At 49.8% G+C, this 19,467-nt stretch overlaps 2 protein-coding genes across 3 annotated transcripts; both read left to right on the top strand.

Annotated features, from left to right (window-relative positions):
- Window positions 1-1,466: 1,466 nt before the first annotated feature.
- Window positions 1,467-9,730, top strand: MAVS (mitochondrial antiviral signaling protein). 2 transcript variants are annotated; one of them, XM_031588169.2, is made up of 7 exons: window positions 1,467-1,540; window positions 1,940-2,175; window positions 3,073-3,247; window positions 3,634-3,890; window positions 4,334-4,895; window positions 5,560-5,714; window positions 6,340-9,730. In XM_031588169.2, the coding sequence occupies exons 2-7, from the start codon at window positions 2,059-2,061 to the stop codon at window positions 7,006-7,008; spliced, it is 1,935 nt and encodes a 644-aa protein (XP_031444029.2). In that variant the 5' UTR covers window positions 1,467-1,540; window positions 1,940-2,058; the 3' UTR covers window positions 7,009-9,730. The 2 variants fall into 2 exon arrangements, with proteins under 2 accessions (XP_031444029.2, XP_089996018.1); XM_090139892.1 differs by lacking the exon at window positions 1,467-1,540 and having other exon boundaries at window positions 1,547-2,175.
- A 430-nt stretch (window positions 9,731-10,160) lies between these two features.
- On the top strand, window positions 10,161-19,354 carry PANK2 (pantothenate kinase 2). Its single transcript, XM_031588170.2, has 7 exons — window positions 10,161-10,421; window positions 15,099-15,451; window positions 16,385-16,638; window positions 17,366-17,542; window positions 17,731-17,854; window positions 18,671-18,796; window positions 18,909-19,354. The coding sequence occupies exons 1-7, from the start codon at window positions 10,238-10,240 to the stop codon at window positions 18,957-18,959; spliced, it is 1,269 nt and encodes a 422-aa protein (XP_031444030.2). The 5' UTR covers window positions 10,161-10,237; the 3' UTR covers window positions 18,960-19,354.
- Window positions 19,355-19,467: the final 113 nt, after the last annotated feature.

Here is a 19,467-nt window from a genome sequence, read left to right as displayed (position 1 = left end):
CTCTGTTCATTCCATCAACGTTCTCCTGCTCTGTTTGAAACCTGGATTTGAGCTTGGGTGTTTGAGGGCTCAGTGTTCTCCTCCAGGACCCGATCCTTGTGGTGCGGGGATATTAAAGAATGACAGGAGTTGGAAGGGACCTCTGGAGATTCAACCTCTTGCTAAAGCAGCTCCCCTATATCAGGTAACACACGAAAGCGTCCGGATGGATTTAGGAATATCCCCCGAGAGGTAGAATCCGCCTCATGTTCGTATTCACATCACGCTGCTGCCATCTGCCGGCTTCTGCCTTGGGATGTGAACAGGTCTCCGTGCTCAAAGTCATGGCTTTTGGGGAAAACGTGTGATTTCGAACTTTATTTTTTGTTGTTGTTGTTGTCGTTGTTGACACAGTGGAAGGAAGGGATGCCATTCAGAGGGAACTCAACAGACTTGAAAGGTGGGTCCGAGTGAACCTAATGAGGTTCAACACATCAAAATGCAAAGATTGGCACTTGGGCTGGAGAAATCCCAGGCATTTATACAGATGGGAAGGAGCGGTCCTTGAGAACAGCCAGGCAGAGAAGGACCTGGGGGTCCTGAAGCTTAATTTGAGCCAGCAGCGTGCTCTTGCAGCTTGGAAAGCAAATGGTATCCTGGGCTCCATCAGAAGAGGGGTGGCCAGCAGGGACAGGGAGGTGATTGTCCCCCTCTACTCTGCCCTCGTGAGGCCCCACCTGGTACTGTACCCAGGTACAGCCTGGGGTTCCCAATACAAGAAATACAGAGAGCTGATGGAGAGGGTGCAGGGGAGGACCACAGATGATCAGAGAGCTGGAGAAGACAGACAAAGACAGGCTGAGGGAGCTGGGCTTGTTCAGGAGAAAAGAAGGCTGTGGGGTGAATCACTGCAGCCTTCAGTACCTGAAAGGAGCCTACAAACAGGAGGGGAATCAACTCTTTGAAAGGGTAGATAACAGCAGGACGAGGGGAAATGGTTTGAAGTTGAGGGAGGGGGAGATTGAGGTTGGATGTCAGGGGGAAGTTCTTTACTATGAGAGTGGTGAGGTGCTGGAACAGCTGCCCAGAGAGGCTGTGGATGCCCCATCCCTGGAGGTGTTCAAGGCCAGGTTGGATGGGGCCCTGGGCAGCCTGGGTTGGTATTAAACGTGGAGGTTGGTGGCCCTGCGTGTGGCAGGAGGTTGGAGATTCGTGATCCTTGAGGTCCCTTCCAACCCTGGCCATTCTGTGATATGATTCTGTGCTATGTGATTCTGTGATCTGTGGTGGCAAAGAACGGTTCGGGGCGTCAGGAATTTATACCTGATGATAACACAGCACTTCGAACATTAAATCTGTCCAGACTCTCAAGTTTAGGGCGCTCCAAGCCACATTAGGGCCCAAAGGCCAGGGCCAGGCCTGTGTCTCCCCCCAGGTCTCCGCCTATCACCGCCCTTCCCCCGGGGACGGACGGGAGCGGTGACCAATGAGAAGCGTGTACGAGGGTGGTGGGCGGGGCTCAGTGCTGACCCGGGACGGGCGGAGGTGGCGGCGGACGCAGGTCGGGCCGGGCACGGGATAAGGGCAGCGATAAGGACGGGGATCAGGGGAAGGACGTGGGCCGGGGCTGGGAGCCGGGTTGGGAGGGCCGATCTCTCTTTTCCTTCGTGTCCGTGGGATTTTGGAAGCTGCCGCCTCGAGGCCAGGCGCTGCGTCCGCTTTCTCTTCCTCTTTCAGTTGGATTTGAGAAAGTTTCAATGTTATTGAGGGGGGGGGAGGAAAAAGCGTTTTCAAGACAAAAAAAAAAATCACCCGGGTGCAGCCAGCTGTGCAAACACAGGGACGTGGGCCCAACATGAAGGAAAAACGAAGTTCTGCTAAGAGTTAAACCTTAACCCTCCCCATTTATCCATATTCTCTGCGTATTTCATGTGAGATTTCCCCTGTTCTCTTTCCCCAGCCCAGCGACTGCCCTTCCTGCTGCTGACATCCCAGCTTGCTAAGAGAAGAAGCAAACAGCAGCTCCGCTCCTCAGCTCCGTTCACCTTCAGTCCGTGTCCCTGCAGGCACTGAGCCAGGATGGGTTTTGCTGAGGACAAAGTGTACAGCCACATCCTGAAGAACATGAGCAGGTTCTGTGACATCCACGTGGCGTCGCTGGTCGATTCCCTGAGCTGCCTCACCGATGCTGACAGGGTAAATTCTCTGTTGCTCTGAGTGCTGCTGGGCTGCGTGGGCGCTCTGCCCAATGTATGGATAGCGTGGTTTGGTGTATAGATGCTTTACGTGTGCCCAGAGGGGTGAGGGTGGGATTTATCCATTCTGCTCTGCTGTCTGAGCCCCCATCTGCAGCGCTGCGTTCAGCTCTCAGCCCCACAGCAGAAGGACGTGGAGTTGCTGGAGTGAGTCAGGATGGGTTCATGAGGATGCTCGGAGGTTGCAGCATCTCAGAGGGTGGTGATGCACTGGAACAGGTTGCCCCAAGGAGGTTGTGGATGCCCCATCCGTGGAGGCATTCATGGCCAGGCTGGATGTGGCTCTGGGCGGCCTGGTCTGGTGGTTGTTGACCCTACACATAGCAGGGGGTTGGAACCAGATGATCATTGTGGTCTTTTTCAACCCAGGCCATTCTGTGATTTATGATTCTATGAACTCTGCTGTGGAGACAGGCAGAGAGCTAGGAGTGTTCAACCTGCAGAAGGGAAGGCAACAGGGAGACCTCACTGCAGCCTTCCAGGACATAAAGGGGCCTACAGGAAGAGTGGAAGGAACTCTTTATCAGGGAGCATGGAGATAAGATAAAGAGTGACAGCTTTAAACTAAAAGAGATTTAGATTAGATATTAGGAAGAAATTCTTCACTGTGAACGTGGTGAGGCCCTGTCACAGTCTGCCCAGGGAAGCTGTGGGTGCCTCATCCCTGGAGATGCTCAAGGCTGGCCTGCATGGAGCTTTCAGCAGCTTTGTCTAGTGGAAAGTGCCCCTGCCCTTGGCAGTAGTTGCAACTGATTGATCTTCAAGTTCCCTTCCAACCCAAGCCATTCTGTGATTCTGTTTCTAAGGCAGCCTGCGCTTCTCACTGTGTTTTGTTCAGGATGAGCTTCACACCCGGCAGGAGATGCGGGGGATCCGTGCCACTGTGTACAAATTTTACCAGCACCTGAAGTGCCGAAAGGGCTGGGTGATGGATCTGATCAATGCACTACACCAGAACAATGCAGGGCACCTGGCTGAGGAGCTGCAGCAGGTTTATGATCGCTACCAAGTCTGTAAGTGGCCTCACCACCCTTGGATCCCCCCACCGTGCTTGGATGCTTGTTTCTCTCAGTCTCCAGCTCCTGCTCTTGGTGGGGGGTCCGTATACAACAACTCTGTGTCGTGCAGGAGTCCATGGGTTTATGTGACTGTCCCCAGGGATATGCGTTGCCCCTGTGACATCCCAGAGATGGTAGAATGTCTGCAGGGTTCCTTGTCCAAAGCTGCTTGGGCTGACAGTAGCTTGCATGTCTTGTTTTCCTTGTCTTAAGGGGAGATGGAAACATGAATTAAGAGGCACTGCAGTCTTGGCCGTTATGGGGATGGAGCATGGGCATGAAAAGGCTGCCTTGGGCCCATGCTCATCTTCTGTCTCCTTGGTTTTCCTGGGCTGCCTCAGCTCCTCCAGGTGCCTTGGCTCCTCCAAGTGCTTCAGCTCCTGCTGCCTGGCCTGCTGTTTCCTCCGACGGTGCCCTGAAGCCATTCTCAGGGCCAAACTCCGCTGCAGAAGCCCCAAAGGCTGAGCCACCACGCTCCAACCCATCTGCTGGTGGCCATCCACCTCTCTCACCTGCTGCTGCCACCACTGCGACCTCAGCTGTGAGCTCGGATGTTTCCAGCACAGAGCTGGATGCCAGGGCCCCGGTACAGGAATCGGTGAGCAGAGCACACGGGGCTGCAAAGATCCCTTTTGGACTGGAGGGTTGGTGTTTTGGATGCCGCAAGCAGGCTCTTGTTGCTGACCTCTGCTGTGTGTTCCTTGCACCTGGCAGCTTCACCCATGAGGAGAAGCAGAGGGCACCTTGATTGCTGTTTCCTCTTGCAGCTGCTGCTGGTGAGAGGCAGCCAACTGTTCTCTTATAGCATTTATACAGGGCTGTAACTACTCCCCTCCATGCATGTGAGTGCAGCCTTACAGCCTCTCCATATTCTGACACATGAAGCCCACTGCTTCTGTGACCTGTTCAGTGGGTGCAACTCATCTTCAGGCTCACATGGGTCACCAGGTTTGGTTTTGAGACACCCTGGTGGCCTCATGTGCCCTCATCCTAGCTGAAGTGGGGCTGCATGGTGATTTAACATAGCTCATTTTCTTCCAGCACCCAGAAAGAAAGAGTCCCCAGCCACCACTGATGACGAGCATGGTCTGTGATGGCAAAGAGAAACCTGAGAAACCTGTCCCATACCCCACCAAAGAGCATCAAGAGGCAGTGGAGACCGGTGGGGCATCCAGCACAGTTTTACCATCTGTTTCCCCTGAGCAGGGCCAGGAGTGGCTGAGCCACCGGCGTCCGGTGTGTGTGGACAATGGGTGTTTTGGGAATGCAAACCACCTTCAACGTGACATGCCAAACTTGGATCTGGGCAGGTCTCTTCCACCAAAGGATTTGAATGCTGCTTCTGGCCCTGAGCAAACCAGAAACGAGCCCCAAGAAGATGTCTACATCTCCAGTGAGTTGCCTATGAGGATGGTGGAGACCACTGGCAGTGGGAGACTGCAGCCTCCAGATTCTCTGAGGACACAGAAGGAACGAGCTGTGCACAATTTCAAGCACGATGGACCTCCGAGCAGCTTTGTGGATGTGCGCAACCCCTTGCTTATACAACAGCAGTTTGATGTAGAGCAGAAGCAGATTGAGAGAGAGCGTGAAGGAAGTGGAGGTGGGTTTCCTTCCTTTGTAGTCTGTAGGTTCAGACAGAGTAGGGCTGGAGGTGCTGCTCTGCAGTCACTTAAGGTGGTGGTAATGGCTTTCTGCTGTTATCTCCTGTCTCTTAAGAGATCCCAGTTACCTCCTCTAAGAAGACAGGGAAGCTGGTTTGTGCAGACATCCACCTTGACTGCTTTTTTCCCCCTAGTTTTCTCCCCGTGTGCTGTTCCTCACCTTATATACTTGGCAGATGTGCTTGCTTTGTTTTGGATGTAAAACTTCATAGCTATATGTCCATGCCCTCCTGTTTCAGCAGGCTGGGAACACTCCAGTCTCAAAGAGAAAGGAGTGGCTGGCAGTGCTGGGGTGCAGGCTGGACTGCTGCTGTCTGCTTTACTTGCATCTGCTGCTGGGAAAGCTCAGCTACCCTGAGCTTCTCTGTGGTTTCAGTCCCTTGCCCACATCCTGGACTTGCCCTGTGTTGAGGCTGAGCATAGGCTGCAGTTTCCATTCTGTACAAATTAACACAGAGATGTGATGAGGGAAAAAGATGAAAACCCATAAACGCAGGTAAGAACCTGCCCTGGAGGTGGATGTATCCTACTGCAGCATCCCTTGGGAAGAGGCTCACCTTGAGTCCTTCTGGTTAATGCATTGTGCTTTGTTTTCTCCTTTAGATGTTTGGAAGGAAACAACCGCCTCAGTCTCAACCTCTGCACCCAGAGATATTTCCCCATTCTGTGACACCTCCTTGAAGCCTCCTGTACGAGAGAGAATGCTGCCTGGGGAGAAAGCAGCCAGCAGCATCCCCTCCATGCCAGAGAAGGAGCAAGTAGGTGACCTTTCAGTTATTGGTTCCTTCAAGTCCTTGCAAACTCCCCCTGGCAAGGATGGTTTTTGCTGAGTGTAAGATTTTCAGCTGGTGGGGGGGTTTATTCAGGGATTTTTCTTTGCTGTGTTCCTCTTTCTGTCCTGTTGCATTTCAGAGCATGCGTGAGAGAGCTGCTTTGGCTAGTGGGTGTTGCAATAAACATTTAATCAGACTGTGATCCCAGTGGGGTCCTGACCCCAAACTCACCTGGGGTGAGTCCTGGGATGTCCCCGAATGATTTTGTGGGGCTGAGGGCTCAACCAGAGCCCTCAGGTATAAGGGGGAAAGAACTGGCTCTATCAGTCCAGATGCCCATCTCCATCCCAATCATCTCTGCCCCTCTTTGTCTCACCTTCCTCCTTGCATCTCTCACAAATCCTAGAGGCTCCCCAGAGCCTCAGCACGTTCCTACCCCTTTTGCTTTCCCTGCTCTTGTTGTTTCATGGCCCAGCCACACTGATAGTAGCTGGAGAAAATGATAGAGTGCTGAAGTGTGCTCGTTGTGTGATGTGAGTGCCTGAGACTGGCTGAATGGGTGCTCCCCACAGCACCCAGCTGAGATTGCCCCTCTCTTTGTCTTTCAAAGGTGCTCCCTGCCTCGGTGGCCTCCCTCTCAGGTATGAATGCTGCAGGAAGCTTTGAAGGCGCAGCTGGGAAGACCCCCTCACAAGTGAGCTCTGCTGCCAGCATCTGGGCATCTCATGATAATGAGGAGGAAGACGTGGAGCTCAGCAAGCCAGGTGCCCTCCAGTCTGTAGTAGGAGAGAGCCCAAAGGCAGCTGCCAGATACCTGGGCAGCCCCAGTTCCAACACGTCCAGTCACCTTGGTTTGAGCAGCGACCCGCTCATGGTGAGCACAGATAGCTTGAGCCGTGGAGAAGCACAGTCCAGAAACAACTCAGGGCTCTGGTCTGCAACTCCAGCGGTTCATGCAGACCCTGGGGGAGAAAAAGCAGCTGGAGTGAGCCCTTATCCACCTCTGAGCTGGGCCAGCCCTTCTGTGGGCACCCACGAGGTCCATTTGGAACATCACGTCAGTGCCCTGCTGGCAGCAGGCAATGATGTCCGAGATGGAGCAGTCCCTTTTGAAGATTCTCCTGACACAAACAAGGGAAGTAATGCTGCAACCAGCTCATCTCAGGCCAAAGTCCCCACGTCAGGGGACAGCAATGGGCCATCCCTGCTGTACATCCTTCCAGCTGTTGGCATTGCACTTATTTCAGTGTTTCTGGTATACACACGATTGCAGAAATAGCAGTAGGGAGAAGCTGAGATGCCACAGCTACCAAAGGGAGATTCCTCTTCGTAGCAGGAAGTTGGCCAGCATGTTTGAAGCCCGAAGAACAGTTAGAGGGACTGTAGGGGCTTTGTTAAATCTCTTCCGAGAAAGTTTCCTGGAAGAGGCCTTGGTTGTGTGATGCTGTTGGGTTTTGGTCTGTTTCCCAACCACCTTCCTGTCTGTGCTGCCTTCTTTTTCACCCACAGTGAGGGTGTCTCTCAGAGGGTGATCCCTCGAGGCCAAAATCAGAGCCTTCCTGGCCATTCTCATCTTCACATTTGGTTCTGGATGGCCCCTCTCCTGCCAAGAAATGTTCCTGTGATGAGGACGTGCCAGGCTGGACTGTGTGCAAGCTGTCCCTTTTCCCAGGAACCCTCATCCTGCTTCAGTGCTTTCCTTCGGAGTATCGTGCCCTGCACCTGTGGGTCAGGAATGGCACAGGATCCAGGACTACTTCACACAGCACTGACACCCCTGGGGATGAAGCAGTGGAGCCAGAAGTTGTTGTGTATACCCTTGTGCAGCTTTCTCATGGATCAATCTCACTTCTCCTTTCCCCCAGACAGGGAGAGAAAGGATTTAAGCATATGCTTTCAGAGGACAATTTCATGCAATACCAGCATGAGCCAGACTTGCGCTCACCTGGAATTGCTGTGTGTCTTTTGATCTACAGGCTGTATTTAGTGAGCCTGGCTAGGAGGGTGGATGTAATTCTCACATTTCCCAGTACCTGGTGCAGTGAGGTTGTGTCGAGGTTGGGACACAAATAGGGTCAGCTCTGTGTGATGCAGGGAGGCCATATACCAGTGCTAGCTGGTGGTCCAGATGCTTTGGGTTATCTTGAGGATTCTATCTAAAATTTCAGTCCATAATTTCCCAACTGCTCCCAGGGGTCACCTTGGGAGTTTGAGGGAATTGGGCCGCAACACTTCCAGATAAGAGAAAATCCCAAACCCAAATAAGCATCCCTTGGTTCCCTCAGCCCAGGACAGCTTTTAGGGGCAGCAGCGATCCTGCTCAGTTGCTGTTTGCCTACATGTCCAGCTCCAGGCAGAGTTGAACCACCCCAAGCTGTGCTGTCTGTTTCCTCCATTGCTATGGCTGTGGGTTGTTCACCATCACTCACCTACTCCCTACCGGAAGGGCAGAGGCACAAAAGTAAGAAAGTGGGTTATTTTAGCTAGAGGGTTTTTTTTAAGCTTTAAATGCAGCAGCATGAACTTTTAGGTTGCCCTGCAATCCTGTGATCTGCAGGAAATGGAAGCCGTGGCAGGAGGCAGAGCTGGGCAAAAAGTATGGAGATCTGGAGATAGATTTGCACAGCAGAAGGCTTATATCATGGACAGCCATGGCTTGAATGTGACTAGCTGGCCAGGGTGCTATGGGCTTTAAACCACTGCAGCAGCTGAGCTGCAAGCCTGATCTGGACTGCAATCCTGATCCAGAAAGCTGCTTTGGTAATTTATTCCCCTTGGATCCCTGCTGTTCAGCACTGTTTCCCAAAACCTGTCTCTACTGCTGAGCTCCTTGGATTGGCTGCAGGGTATGGCTGTTGTACCCAGAGCTCAGCATGGACCACTCATGGTGCAGAGGGTCATTGAGTCCAGTGGTGGGACAAAGGGCTGCTCCTCCTCCTCCAGGTCTGCTCCAGGAGCACTCCTCTGGTGGCTCTGTGTCCAGAATTGAGGTGTCCTGAGGCTTTTCTAGATGGAATAGTATCCTTGGGGTGCTGGATGTGAGCTGCTCTGACCACAGTATTTGCATGAGTTGGGTTCTTACAGATTCCAAAGGAAATGCGTTTTGGAAGGCACCTGCCCACCTCTTTCGCATATGCCCAGGTTGTTGAGCCACGTGCTGGTTTTCCCAGAGCTCTGCCTTATTTTTGGTTGATTGCCTTAGCACCCCATTAGCCTGGAGGAGTTGTGACATGAAGCCTCTTCTGACTTGGGTAAATGGTCTCCAAATTACAAATGGTTTTGTCACAGCACGGCAGGCTGGGGGATTTCTGCTTCAGTTTAGTAGGGTTGACACCTACCACTTTTCCCTTTGCCCCAAAATGCACAAAGTGCCTCCCTTATAAATGGACGAGGGCAATAAATACATGCAAGAGTAAGGTGGTTGAATTTGCTCTGACAGGGCCCAGGAGTGAACTCGAGATGTTCACTTCTTGCTCAGTGCCCAGCATTTTATCCATCTGTGGATGAGAGAGGGTGTTTTAAATGCATTTCCCATCCTCTTCTCAGAGATGAGACACAGGGGCTGTTCTCGCCATGAGAAAGAGGGGGCATACATCTTCTCCTGCTGCTTTCTGTGCCGTTTTTGAGGGCGTTTGGGAGATCTCAAACCAGCAGCATCCATACCAAGGCTCTCTTCTCTGTCTGCAGACTTCTTCATGTATTTTCCCAGTGCTTTTTAGCTCGTACACTCCATATGAAAACACACCTGATTTATTAACATAGAGCATTTGTTTTTCTTGGTGTTTGCTGTGAAGTGCCTCTATTTTCCTAGCTGTCATGTAGCACTTTAAAGACAGAAATCAGCAAAAGGGATACCTATGATGGAATATATAATAAAAACCGTTTGCCACTCCACGAAACTTTTGAGGGTGCTGTGTTTGTAACCTGAGGGCGAATCTCATGTTTCAAAGCCATCTGTGTGGCACAGTCAGGCATTTATCTCTTTGGGCTGGAGTTAATGCCTGACTGTCCCCTGGCTGCGAGGGGATGCGCAAGGCCTCCCCTCAGCACCCATTTGCGTTGCCATGGTTACTCGGCCCGCCAATCAGCCTGCCTCCTCCATCAGACTCCTCACATCATTGGCTAGCTGCCGTGTCACTCTTTCCCACGGGACGCCATAGGCCAATGAGCCACATACCGTCCCGCCCCTCTCGGCCTCCTTAATCCCCGCCCTGTTCCGAGCTCCCGTATCCTATTGGGCAGCTGGACTTATCAATAACACCGTAGGCGGGCTCTCTGTCCGATCCTTGCTTCTCATTGGCCATACCGCCCGTCGGTCCGTTCGGCAAAGGACTCCGATTGGACGCCGCCTCAGGAGCTTCTCCCGCCCACTTCCCGAGGGCCGGGGGCGCCGCTCGGCGCCGCTCGGCGCAGGCGCGCTGCGGGCGGTGGCTGCGGCGGTGGCCGTTGAGGAGCGCGGCGCGGCGCAGCGCGGCGCGGGCGGCCCATGGGACCGGGCCGTGCGGCGGATGGAGCCGCGGCGCAACGGCGGCGGCGCGGATGAGAAACCCCGGAGGCGGGAAGCGGAGAACCCGCGGCGATGGAACGGCGGCGGGACGGGCGCTGGAAGCGCGGCGGCGGGACCGGAGCAGTGCGAGGGGGGCGGCGCAGCCTGCGGCCTTCGGCGGGACTCGGTCCGCAAGAACCGCCCGCGTGAGTGAGGCGGAGGGGGCGCGGGGGGGCGGGGCCTGGAGAGGGGGCGGGGCCTAAAGTAGGAGGCGGGGCCTACAATGGGCGGGGCCTACAGGGGGTGGGACTGAAGGAGTGAGCCGAAGGGCGACAACTGGAAGTGGGCGGGGCTTGAGGAAGGGGGCGTGGCTATCGATAATAAGCCGCGAGTGGGCGTGGCTATACAGGGGGCGTGGTCTCGTGGCTCCAGCCTAGAGAATGTTTGTGGAAAAACCTCAGGGATGGAGCATCACTTCTTGTTTTCCTGATCTCTTCCTGTGATACAAAGGACTGCATCTGAAAACAGAAGAATTGCTATTAAAAGGTGTAACAGTTCCATTCCAGCTCATTGGGGCTGTACTCCCTTTCATTCATTCCCAGACCGTGGGAGTCATCCTGCACTTGGGAAATGGTTGTTCATGTGAAGTAATTAAGGTAATTGTGGGGTTTTCTGCATGCTGAAGGACCAATAGGATGAGAGAGGAGTTCCACAGAGGGATGCAGGGACCATAGTGACAGTGATAATTTCTGTCATTCCGATGTGGCAAAGTTATACCGTAAGAATAAGACAGCTAAAGGTACCAGTTGTAGCTGCAGGGCTGTTAATTAAAGACACACCTGTTAATAGGGGGAGTGAATTATCCTTTTCTACTTCACCCTTGGGAAATTCTAAGGGTATTTCCATTTATGTTGAGGTTCAGATTTCTTGCATAAATAACCTTTAAAGGTCCCTTCCAACTCTAAGGACTCTATGAAATGCAGTGAGGGTGGTTTTAGGACAAGATGATGGTTTTTGACAGAACATTTGGAAAGGCAGCATGGTATGATTTGGGATCACGGTGTCATCTATCTATCTGAGATATCCTCTATCAGAGAGAAACTTGGAGCAAATGCAATGGGTGTCTGAGCTGTGTGCCTTCCTGCACCCCAGCCTTGTTCTTGAAGAAGCTAAAGGCCTTCAACCCATCAGGCAGCTCAGCACTGCACAGCCTCCCCAGTTTTATAGTTTCACTTGACACCATAAGGTATGAAATGTCTCTTTGGCCAGTTAAGGTCAGCTGTCCTTGGTCTGTCCCTTCCCAGCTCCTTGTGCCCCCCCAGCCCCTCACAGCAGGGCAGCACGAGGAGCTGAAACGTCCTTGGCTCTATGCAGCACCTCTCAGCCAAAGCTGAAACATCGCTGTGTTATCAGCTTTGTTTTCCACCCAAAGCCAAAGCACAGCATCACACCAGCCACTATGGAGAAAATTAACTGTGTCCCAGCTGAAACCAGGACGGCCTCACTGGACTAGAAGCACCGCAGGTGAATAAAGAGGATGTTCACATTGAGTTTACTCAAACATAGCTGCAGTACAGCTGTACCGAGTGGCTTTCTGCAGGCAGGGTGAAGTGCCAGGCATGAAGCTGGTGATACCCAAATACTAATGAGCAGTGGAATGTGTTTTTTTTTTTCTGTAAAGAATCTTCTTTCTGATAAGAGAAATAGGTCAGTGATTCGGTTCAGCAGCCTACTCCCATCCCACTTCTGCCTGTGCTCCCCTGCTCTGCTCCTGCCTGAAAACATGTTTTCCTTGGCAGAGATGGCTTTAGATTGTTTCCCTGAGAAACAAGTTATATTTCTCTTTTCTGGAGGCTGCTAGTTCTTTGGAAATAATAACAATAAGCAGCTTGTTTTGGTGCTTCTGGCAGGCACCATCCATAGTGCTTTCCTACTTGACAAAAGGAGAGGGGAAGGACGTTGCATGAAATGTATTTGTGTTATAGGAAGTGTGTGAGTTCCAAAGTGAAGCCCATACCTAAACCATCAGCAGCTGCTTTGCAATACGAAATAAGCTTTGACATATATTTTTTTAAATACCTTTTTTCTGTTTTGGAATTGCATATGAGCTGTGAATTCCCAGCAGAGCCTATTTTTAGAGATCTGAGGAGAGGGAGACTTAGTGTCACTTTGTATTTAATGCCGATGAATGTTTCTTCATTGATTTCTTTTCCAGCTGTTAAATTTCCATAGCTCCATTACAATATAATGCTAAGTATTTTAGAGGGAGCGTAGCAGTGTTGTCATACACTCAGCTAAACCATCAGTCTTCATTGCTCTGCAGGCAAATCTCTTTAGCTTCCAGAATAATTGGCTCTTAACTGAAGGATCAACCTGCAACGCCACTTATCACATGGAGAAAATCCACCCTGGGGGTCTGTAATTGTATCACCTCGTTCATCTTGACACAGCTCTCCAAATTTGAACCCAGCAGAAGGAATCTGTTGAGTTTTGTTATTATTATTATTTATAATCCATCCAGACTTACAAAGCAGAGGCATTCTTGGTTTTCTTGCCCCCAAGAGCTTACAGAGCAGGGAGGGTGGCAGGGCATTGGGACTGAATGGACTTTAAGGTCCCTTCCAACCCAACCATTCCATGGTTCTATGATTGCAGCTCCTTGCTTGCATTCCTGCTACTTTCCACATGGAATAGCATTGTGTTTTATTTGTTTTTTTTTCACCTTAGCAGTGGTGCTCATGGCTGTCAGTGCCCAAAGGGTCCTGGTGCCCCCCAGCCCTATGTGTGCTGTGCTGCAGCTCTCAGAAGGGCCTTTGGGGGCTCACAAGGGAGAGAGCTCTGTGTGATAAATGGTGGAAAAATCAGCATTTTAAGACAGATCTCAATAGCAGATGGTGATGGCGTTCATCCAAGAGAGCTTCCTCCCTTTGAAGGCATGGATTTTTCTAGCTCTCGGATAGGGAATGGCTGTGGCTGCCTTGCATGCTCATGTTGGCTGATTTCCTGTAAGAAAAAGCACAGTTCTCCATACCCTGGAAATAATTTTCTCTATTGTGCACCACACCCCTTTCCAAAAAGAATCGAACCCATGGCATATGGGAGAAGTTTTGACCATGATCTTGGTTATTTGAGTGTTTGTATGCATAGGTAAACTAAAGAATTGTTTTCTTTTGAGCTCTCACATTCCTGGGATTCTTAACTTGTGCTTGAGATATGTGTAATGAGAGATCCCAACCATGGAGGTGTTTGGAAAGCATTGGGATGTGGCACTGATGTGGGCAGTGAGGATGGGTTGGGATTCTTAGAGCTCTTTTCCAACCTTCATGATTCTGATTTTTCATTATGGATCATAGAATCATGAAAGTTGGAAAAGAGCTTTAAGATCATCGAGTCCAACCTCAACCCATTCCCACCATGCCTACTAATCCATCTGATTGAAGTTAATTTCCTGCATAAGGTGTCTGTAGAGCTCTCTGTGATGATTCTCTTGAGCCTGGTGCTGGGTGCTTGTGTTGGAATCAGCTGGGGGGAAATGAGGAGACCTGGGAGCAGCACCAGGCTCTGCAGGCACCATCTCCTGTTGCCCTGTTCCCCACAATGAAGAGCTGCCATAGATTATCCCATAGATTATTGACATTTTAGAAATTGAAGATGTTGCCAGCACTGAAAATGAGCTGGGGTGGTATTTCTAAGGAGCTCTCCCTCTACTAAGACTAGGAAAGCGATTCTTGTGCTCTAAAATCTGGAATGTTTCTGTCTCTGCAGGTAGCAGTTTGGTGTGTGAACCTCCCAGCTGGCTGATGGGGCAGCCTGATGTAGTGAGTGGCAACCAGCCCACGACAGAGGGTTGGAATGGGATGGTCTTTAAGATGCCTTCTAACCCAAACCATTCCATGATTCTGTCTTTTGGGGTTCAGAACCTTGAGGCAGCAAGGAGAGAGGAAAGCAGCAGAAATGTTAGTGCAGAAGTCCTTGGGTTGCTCTCTGTTGGCCAGCCATGCGGATTGCTCCCTCTCCCATTCATCAGCTGTTGTTTTTATCTCTGTTCTTGTTTCAGGTGAATGCATCAGAAATAGAGGGTGGTTGGGGTTTGGACATGCTTCCTAAAATAGACCTCACGCCTGCTTTTGTCTTTTGGTGATGGCTGGGGGTGGCCTCTGTATAAATCCATATAAATAATTTGATGCTTGAAAGAGAGCTTGGGGAGCTGCTGGCTGCAGCAGCTGCTGGGAGGGGGGGGATGCTCTCTGAGTCCACCCACCAGGGAGAGGGTATACTGCACTTCTGGCAGCAGGGCAATATATTGGGTTTATAAGCCACACCATGTGGCTGCATTTTGCCCTACAGTATCTCGTTAGCTCCAGCCTATCCTTTAGCTCATTAATAGCAATATTAATCTGTTCCAGCTCTCAGCTCTAATCGCAGATTCCATCTGATCGAGGTTTTCTCTTGATCTTTTCCAAGAAGCTCATTATCTCATACAGCTGTAAATGTTGCTGGGCCTGACACTAATGCATATTTTGTACCGTGGGGGAATTTGCCTAATAAAATAATCCAATTAGACATTTGTTTTTGTCTCTCTGGGGCATCTTAGACTACTTGCCTACCTCAGTGCTATGTGTTGTAATTAGTTACCGTTTGTGCATCGCTTTGATGTCGGAGCACCAGTATTATCCTTGGCTCTGGCTTTCTAAAAAGCAATAGCTGGGGATTTAGATTGCTGTAGGGATACTGCAAGTCACACTGGGATGTGTCTGCTTTCATAGTGCTCTGTGGGGTTGTTGTAAGGATTTGGAGTGGAGGCAGTGTGTGCAGTTACTTTTGCTGATGGTCAGATGGCACCATGCTTTGTTTCACTGTCTTTTTTTCCCCTTTCTTTTCAGTCTTCCCTTGGTTTGGCCTGGACATCGGTGGGACCTTGGTCAAACTTGTTTATTTTGAACCAAAAGACATCACTGCCGAAGAGGAGGATGAAGAAGTAGAAAACCTCAAAAACATCCGCAAGTACCTGACATCAAACGTGGCCTACGGATCCACAGGCATTCGGGATGTGCACCTTGAACTAAAGGACCTTACCCTGTGTGGACGTAAAGGCAATCTGCACTTTATACGCTTTCCTACCCATGACATGCCTGCTTTTATTCAAATGGGAAGCGAAAAGCACTTCTCGAGCCTCCATACTACCTTATGTGCCACGGGAGGTGGAGCGTACAAATTTGAGCAGGACTTTCTCACAGTAGGCATTTTTGGCTTGTATACAATTAGGATTTGGTAGCGAAACTTTAAGCTTAAAGCTAGAAATGCCCACAGCCCTTCTCTGCAGCCTCTCAGCTTTTCTAAGCCTTAGTTTAGACTGGAATTAAACTCAGCTCAGGAAGCAGTGTGTGGAGTCACGTTCACATCTCTAAATTAGGCTGTGTTCTTTCCTGAAAGCTCATGCAACATTCCTGTAACTCTAAAATTACTCCCTGCCCTCCACGCCGTGTGCTCTTACAGGGCTTTGTATCACCACTCTGTGATTACACTTAACTCAGTGTTCTTTCTTCCTCATTGCTGTGTGTTCCCGTGCTTAATTTTCACTCTGTTTGCTCCCATAGCTTCGTTTCTAGCACACATTGTGCTGCTGATGGAGGTTCAGGCAAATAAGGTGGTGAATTACCTGGAAGGGGTTAGCAGTTGGAGTTTGACATCATCACGTGGCTCCATTATCATCAGTTAGATTCTTTTTTATGGGTGAAGTATGTGTCTGCTAAATATTTAAACAAGGCTTGAAAAATGTACCAAATAAAGAGGCTTTTTAGGCACTCTCCAGGCAGTGACATAAGGGAAGAACAATCTTGATTTCTCCTGCTTTGTTTTTTTTTTGCTTTCTCTTTTTGTCAAACACTTAAGCCCTATTTAAATTTCCTTTGCTTGCTTGCCAGTCCCTCCAAGTCCCAATGGGATTGGATTCTCCTGGCTTCCACCAATGGCTCAAGTTGTTTATTGCCCTCTACTTCAGGGCCAGGACAGTCAGCAGTTCTCAGGGGGTGAGATGCAGCCCTGCTGCCATCTGCACTTCTCTCTCTGTCCCCACAGGGAGGGATGGAGATAGCTGGATTTAGCTGGCAGTGAACATCGACGCTCCCATCCCTAACTACTTCTTGAATATTCTTTTTTTCCCTGCCAGATGGGTGACCTTCAGCTTCGTAAGCTAGATGAGCTCGACTGCCTTATTAAAGGAGTTCTGTACATCGATTCCGTTGGGTTCAATGGCCATTCAGAGTGCTACTATTTTGAACACCCAACCGACACCGAACGGTGTCAGAAGCTCCCGTTCAACTTGGAGAATCCATACCCTCTCCTTTTGGTGAACATTGGCTCAGGGGTCAGCATTTTGGCTGTGTATTCGAAGGAAAACTACAGATGGGTGACGGGCACCAGGTGAGTGCTGCAGCGGGCTGCATTCACTTTGGATTTTGTTTCAGCCTGCAGTATGTTTCTGCATTGTGCTTTTGGGAACAAGCTGCATTGAAGGTGCTGACTTGAATGTCACACTCCAGCTTTTACTGCAGTCCCTCATCTCTGCCAACAAAGATTCCTGGAAAAGGATATTTGAATTTCATATTTCAGCCTCCTTACCGCAACAGGCATCTTTAGAAGCTGATTTCTCAGCTATCCTGCTGCAGGAATTAACTGGGTTTATCAGAGATCCCTTATCTTGGTATTTACCCAAATATTAACAACATTTAGCTCCAGACAGTTCAGCAGATGTGCTGGGACAATCTTAGTTCCACAGACAGCTTCTGGACGTTAAGGAACGTTTGGATTTTGTGCTGAGGGATATGGTTTAGTGAGAACTATTGGTGATAGGTGGATGGTTGGACAGATGATCTTGTAGGTCTTTTCCAACCTTGGTGTTTCTGTGATTCTGTGGACAGCTGCACTGAAAATGTGACCCAGTGAAGCCAAAGAGCTTTGTGGCTGTAAGCTTCCCTGAATTTCATGAAAATGAGCATTGATGAAACCCCTTGGCACAGGCCTTACTCCTATTAAACATTGTTAATGGTGCGTTTATACAGTGAAGTGAACAGCACATCGTGTTTCCCAAAGCTTTGAATAGCTGCCTCAGTACCCCAGTGAATGACTTTCCTTTTGCTTTCCATTCCAGTCTTGGAGGGGGAACTTTCTTTGGGCTCTGCTGCCTTCTCACGGGTTGCTCCACCTTTGAAGAGGCCATGGAGATGGCATCCCATGGTGACAGCACCAAAGTGGACAAGTTGGTGCGGGACATCTATGGAGGAGACTACGAGCGGTTTGGGCTGCCAGGCTGGGCCGTAGCATCCAGGTAATGGTGGTCACTGCTTGGTTGTTCTCAGCACAGGTTGTGCAGCAATGAAAAACCAAACATGCATGTCTTAGGACTGCTAATTCTTTCACACTAGCCCTGTATCATTTGAATTAATCCAGCAATTCCCATGTTTTTTCTGGAATTTTGATGCAAGTAGACCTTTAACCATAAAACTTTCTTAACAGTTTTGGAAACATGATGAGCAAAGAGAAGAGGGAGTCTGTCAGCAAAGAGGACCTGGCCAAGGCCACCTTGATAACCATCACCAACAACATCGGCTCCATCGCGCGGATGTGTGCACTCAATGAGGTATGGGGGAAACCCACTTTGTTGTTTCCCCTCTGAAACCTCACTTCTTTACTGCTGTTCTGCAGTCTCTCTTTCCCTGCATGCTTTTCTGTGGGCGCGTGTTCATTCTTGTCTTTTTGGATCTTCACTATGTTGTAATCTGCCTTTTTTGGATTCATCAGTGAATTTTGTTCTTGCTCGTCTGTGTACTTTGAGCCAGATCACTGTGAACTGAGTTACTCCCAATGAATTTGGGGCTGGCTCTTGGTAGGTTCTCTTTGGCAGCATGATACGGTCCCTTTTCCTCCACAGTGCTGTGTGTTTTCTTATGTATTTAGTACTGAAGTTGGGGTGGAGGGGTAGAGGTGGGAGACCTTTCCTATGTTCTTTCCACCACTTGCTTTTGTTCTCTTGGTCAAGCAGCACCACTTCTCTGGACATGACTGTATCTCTGTGCTTTCAGCTTCTTTACAGTGCTGCCTTGTTGCGTTCATGTCAAGCAGCATTGTACAGGGCTATGAAAGAACAGAGGCATGCTCTTGAATTTGAGCCTCTTCCTATGGTACAAGCTGACAGAGGGAAGCATACTCCACTCTTCTTGTTGGCCAACACTCAGTACTTATTGCTATTTACTTGTAGAACTATGTAAGCACCAAATCAACAGCGCCCACAGAACATCTCAGTGGAAAACAGCCTTGAACGGCTACAGATGGCCTTTTAGAGAGCTCTACAAAGTGTAATTTCTTTTCTTCTTACCCTCAGGTGGTGTTTCCATTGTTGCAAGCAGAACAATGGAATCCAACCTTAACGTTCCCATCTTTTTCTTCACACTTGCAGAACATCAACCGAGTTGTCTTCGTCGGCAATTTCCTCCGGATCAACACCATCTCCATGAGGCTTCTGGCCTATGCTTTGGACTACTGGTCAAAGGGACAGCTGAAAGCACTGTTCTTGGAACATGAGGTGAAACTTCATTTCACATTTCTCTTGTCAAAACTATCATTTCCTGTTATTCTTTCCCTGTGTCACTCATATGCCCACCTTTGAGCTGCTAACAGATCTGTTTGCTCCTCAGGGTTACTTTGGTGCAGTTGGTGCTCTGCTGGAGCTCCTGGACTCAGCCTGATCCATCCAGATTCCATACACTGGAGCAATGAAATCACAGTGCCCACATGAAGTTCTGAAGCACTTTCATCAACGTCTCTATGAGTGCTGTATGTCTGTCTAGTTCCCATATCATAGGTGTCAGCTGCAAGGTTCCATGTTCTGCAGATGAAAGATTCTCATTCTCCTACAAATTGTCTGTGGAGAGGTGAGAACTACAGCACAGTAACACCATAAAGGACCATTCCTGTCCCCTCCAGACCACACAGTGCCCTGCTGCACATAGTCATGCTATCAGCAGAGCTGCATATAACAATACCAAAGAGTTTACTGTTTCTTTCAGTCATATATTCGGGATTTTTTCTGTAATGCTTCATTCGGTGCTTATAAACTAAAGTAGTTTGGGGGGCAAAGCTACACTTTCCACATATAGCAGTTGTTCTTTCTTTTATTTCCTCCGTGCACACAGCCTGAATTAGGCTGTGCAGTCTGCAGCCTCTGAGGATGCTCTGCTCTCAGGACATGGATTT

This window comes from Phasianus colchicus, chromosome 4, assembly GCF_987193195.1.
Source record: "Phasianus colchicus chromosome 4, bPhaCol1.hap1.1, whole genome shotgun sequence".
Taxonomy (NCBI): Eukaryota; Metazoa; Chordata; class Aves; order Galliformes; family Phasianidae; genus Phasianus; species Phasianus colchicus.
This window is presented reverse-complemented; position numbering and strand designations above follow the sequence as displayed.

Bases quoted from the DNA above. Each gene is read 5' to 3' on its own strand.
- MAVS (XM_031588169.2), top strand. From the start codon at position 2,059: ATGGGTTTTGCTGAGGACAAAGTGTACAGCCACATCCTGAAGAACATG. The intron at 2,176-3,072 runs GTAAATTCTCTG...TGTTTTGTTCAG, and splicing joins GCCTCACCGATGCTGACAGG to GATGAGCTTCACACCCGGCA. The intron at 3,248-3,633 runs GTAAGTGGCCTC...GGGCTGCCTCAG, and splicing joins TTATGATCGCTACCAAGTCT to CTCCTCCAGGTGCCTTGGCT.
- PANK2 (XM_031588170.2), top strand. From the start codon at position 10,238: ATGGAGCCGCGGCGCAACGGCGGCGGCGCGGATGAGAAACCCCGGAGG. The intron at 17,855-18,670 runs GTATGGGGGAAA...TCACACTTGCAG, and splicing joins GGATGTGTGCACTCAATGAG to AACATCAACCGAGTTGTCTT. The intron at 18,797-18,908 runs GTGAAACTTCAT...TTTGCTCCTCAG, and splicing joins CACTGTTCTTGGAACATGAG to GGTTACTTTGGTGCAGTTGG.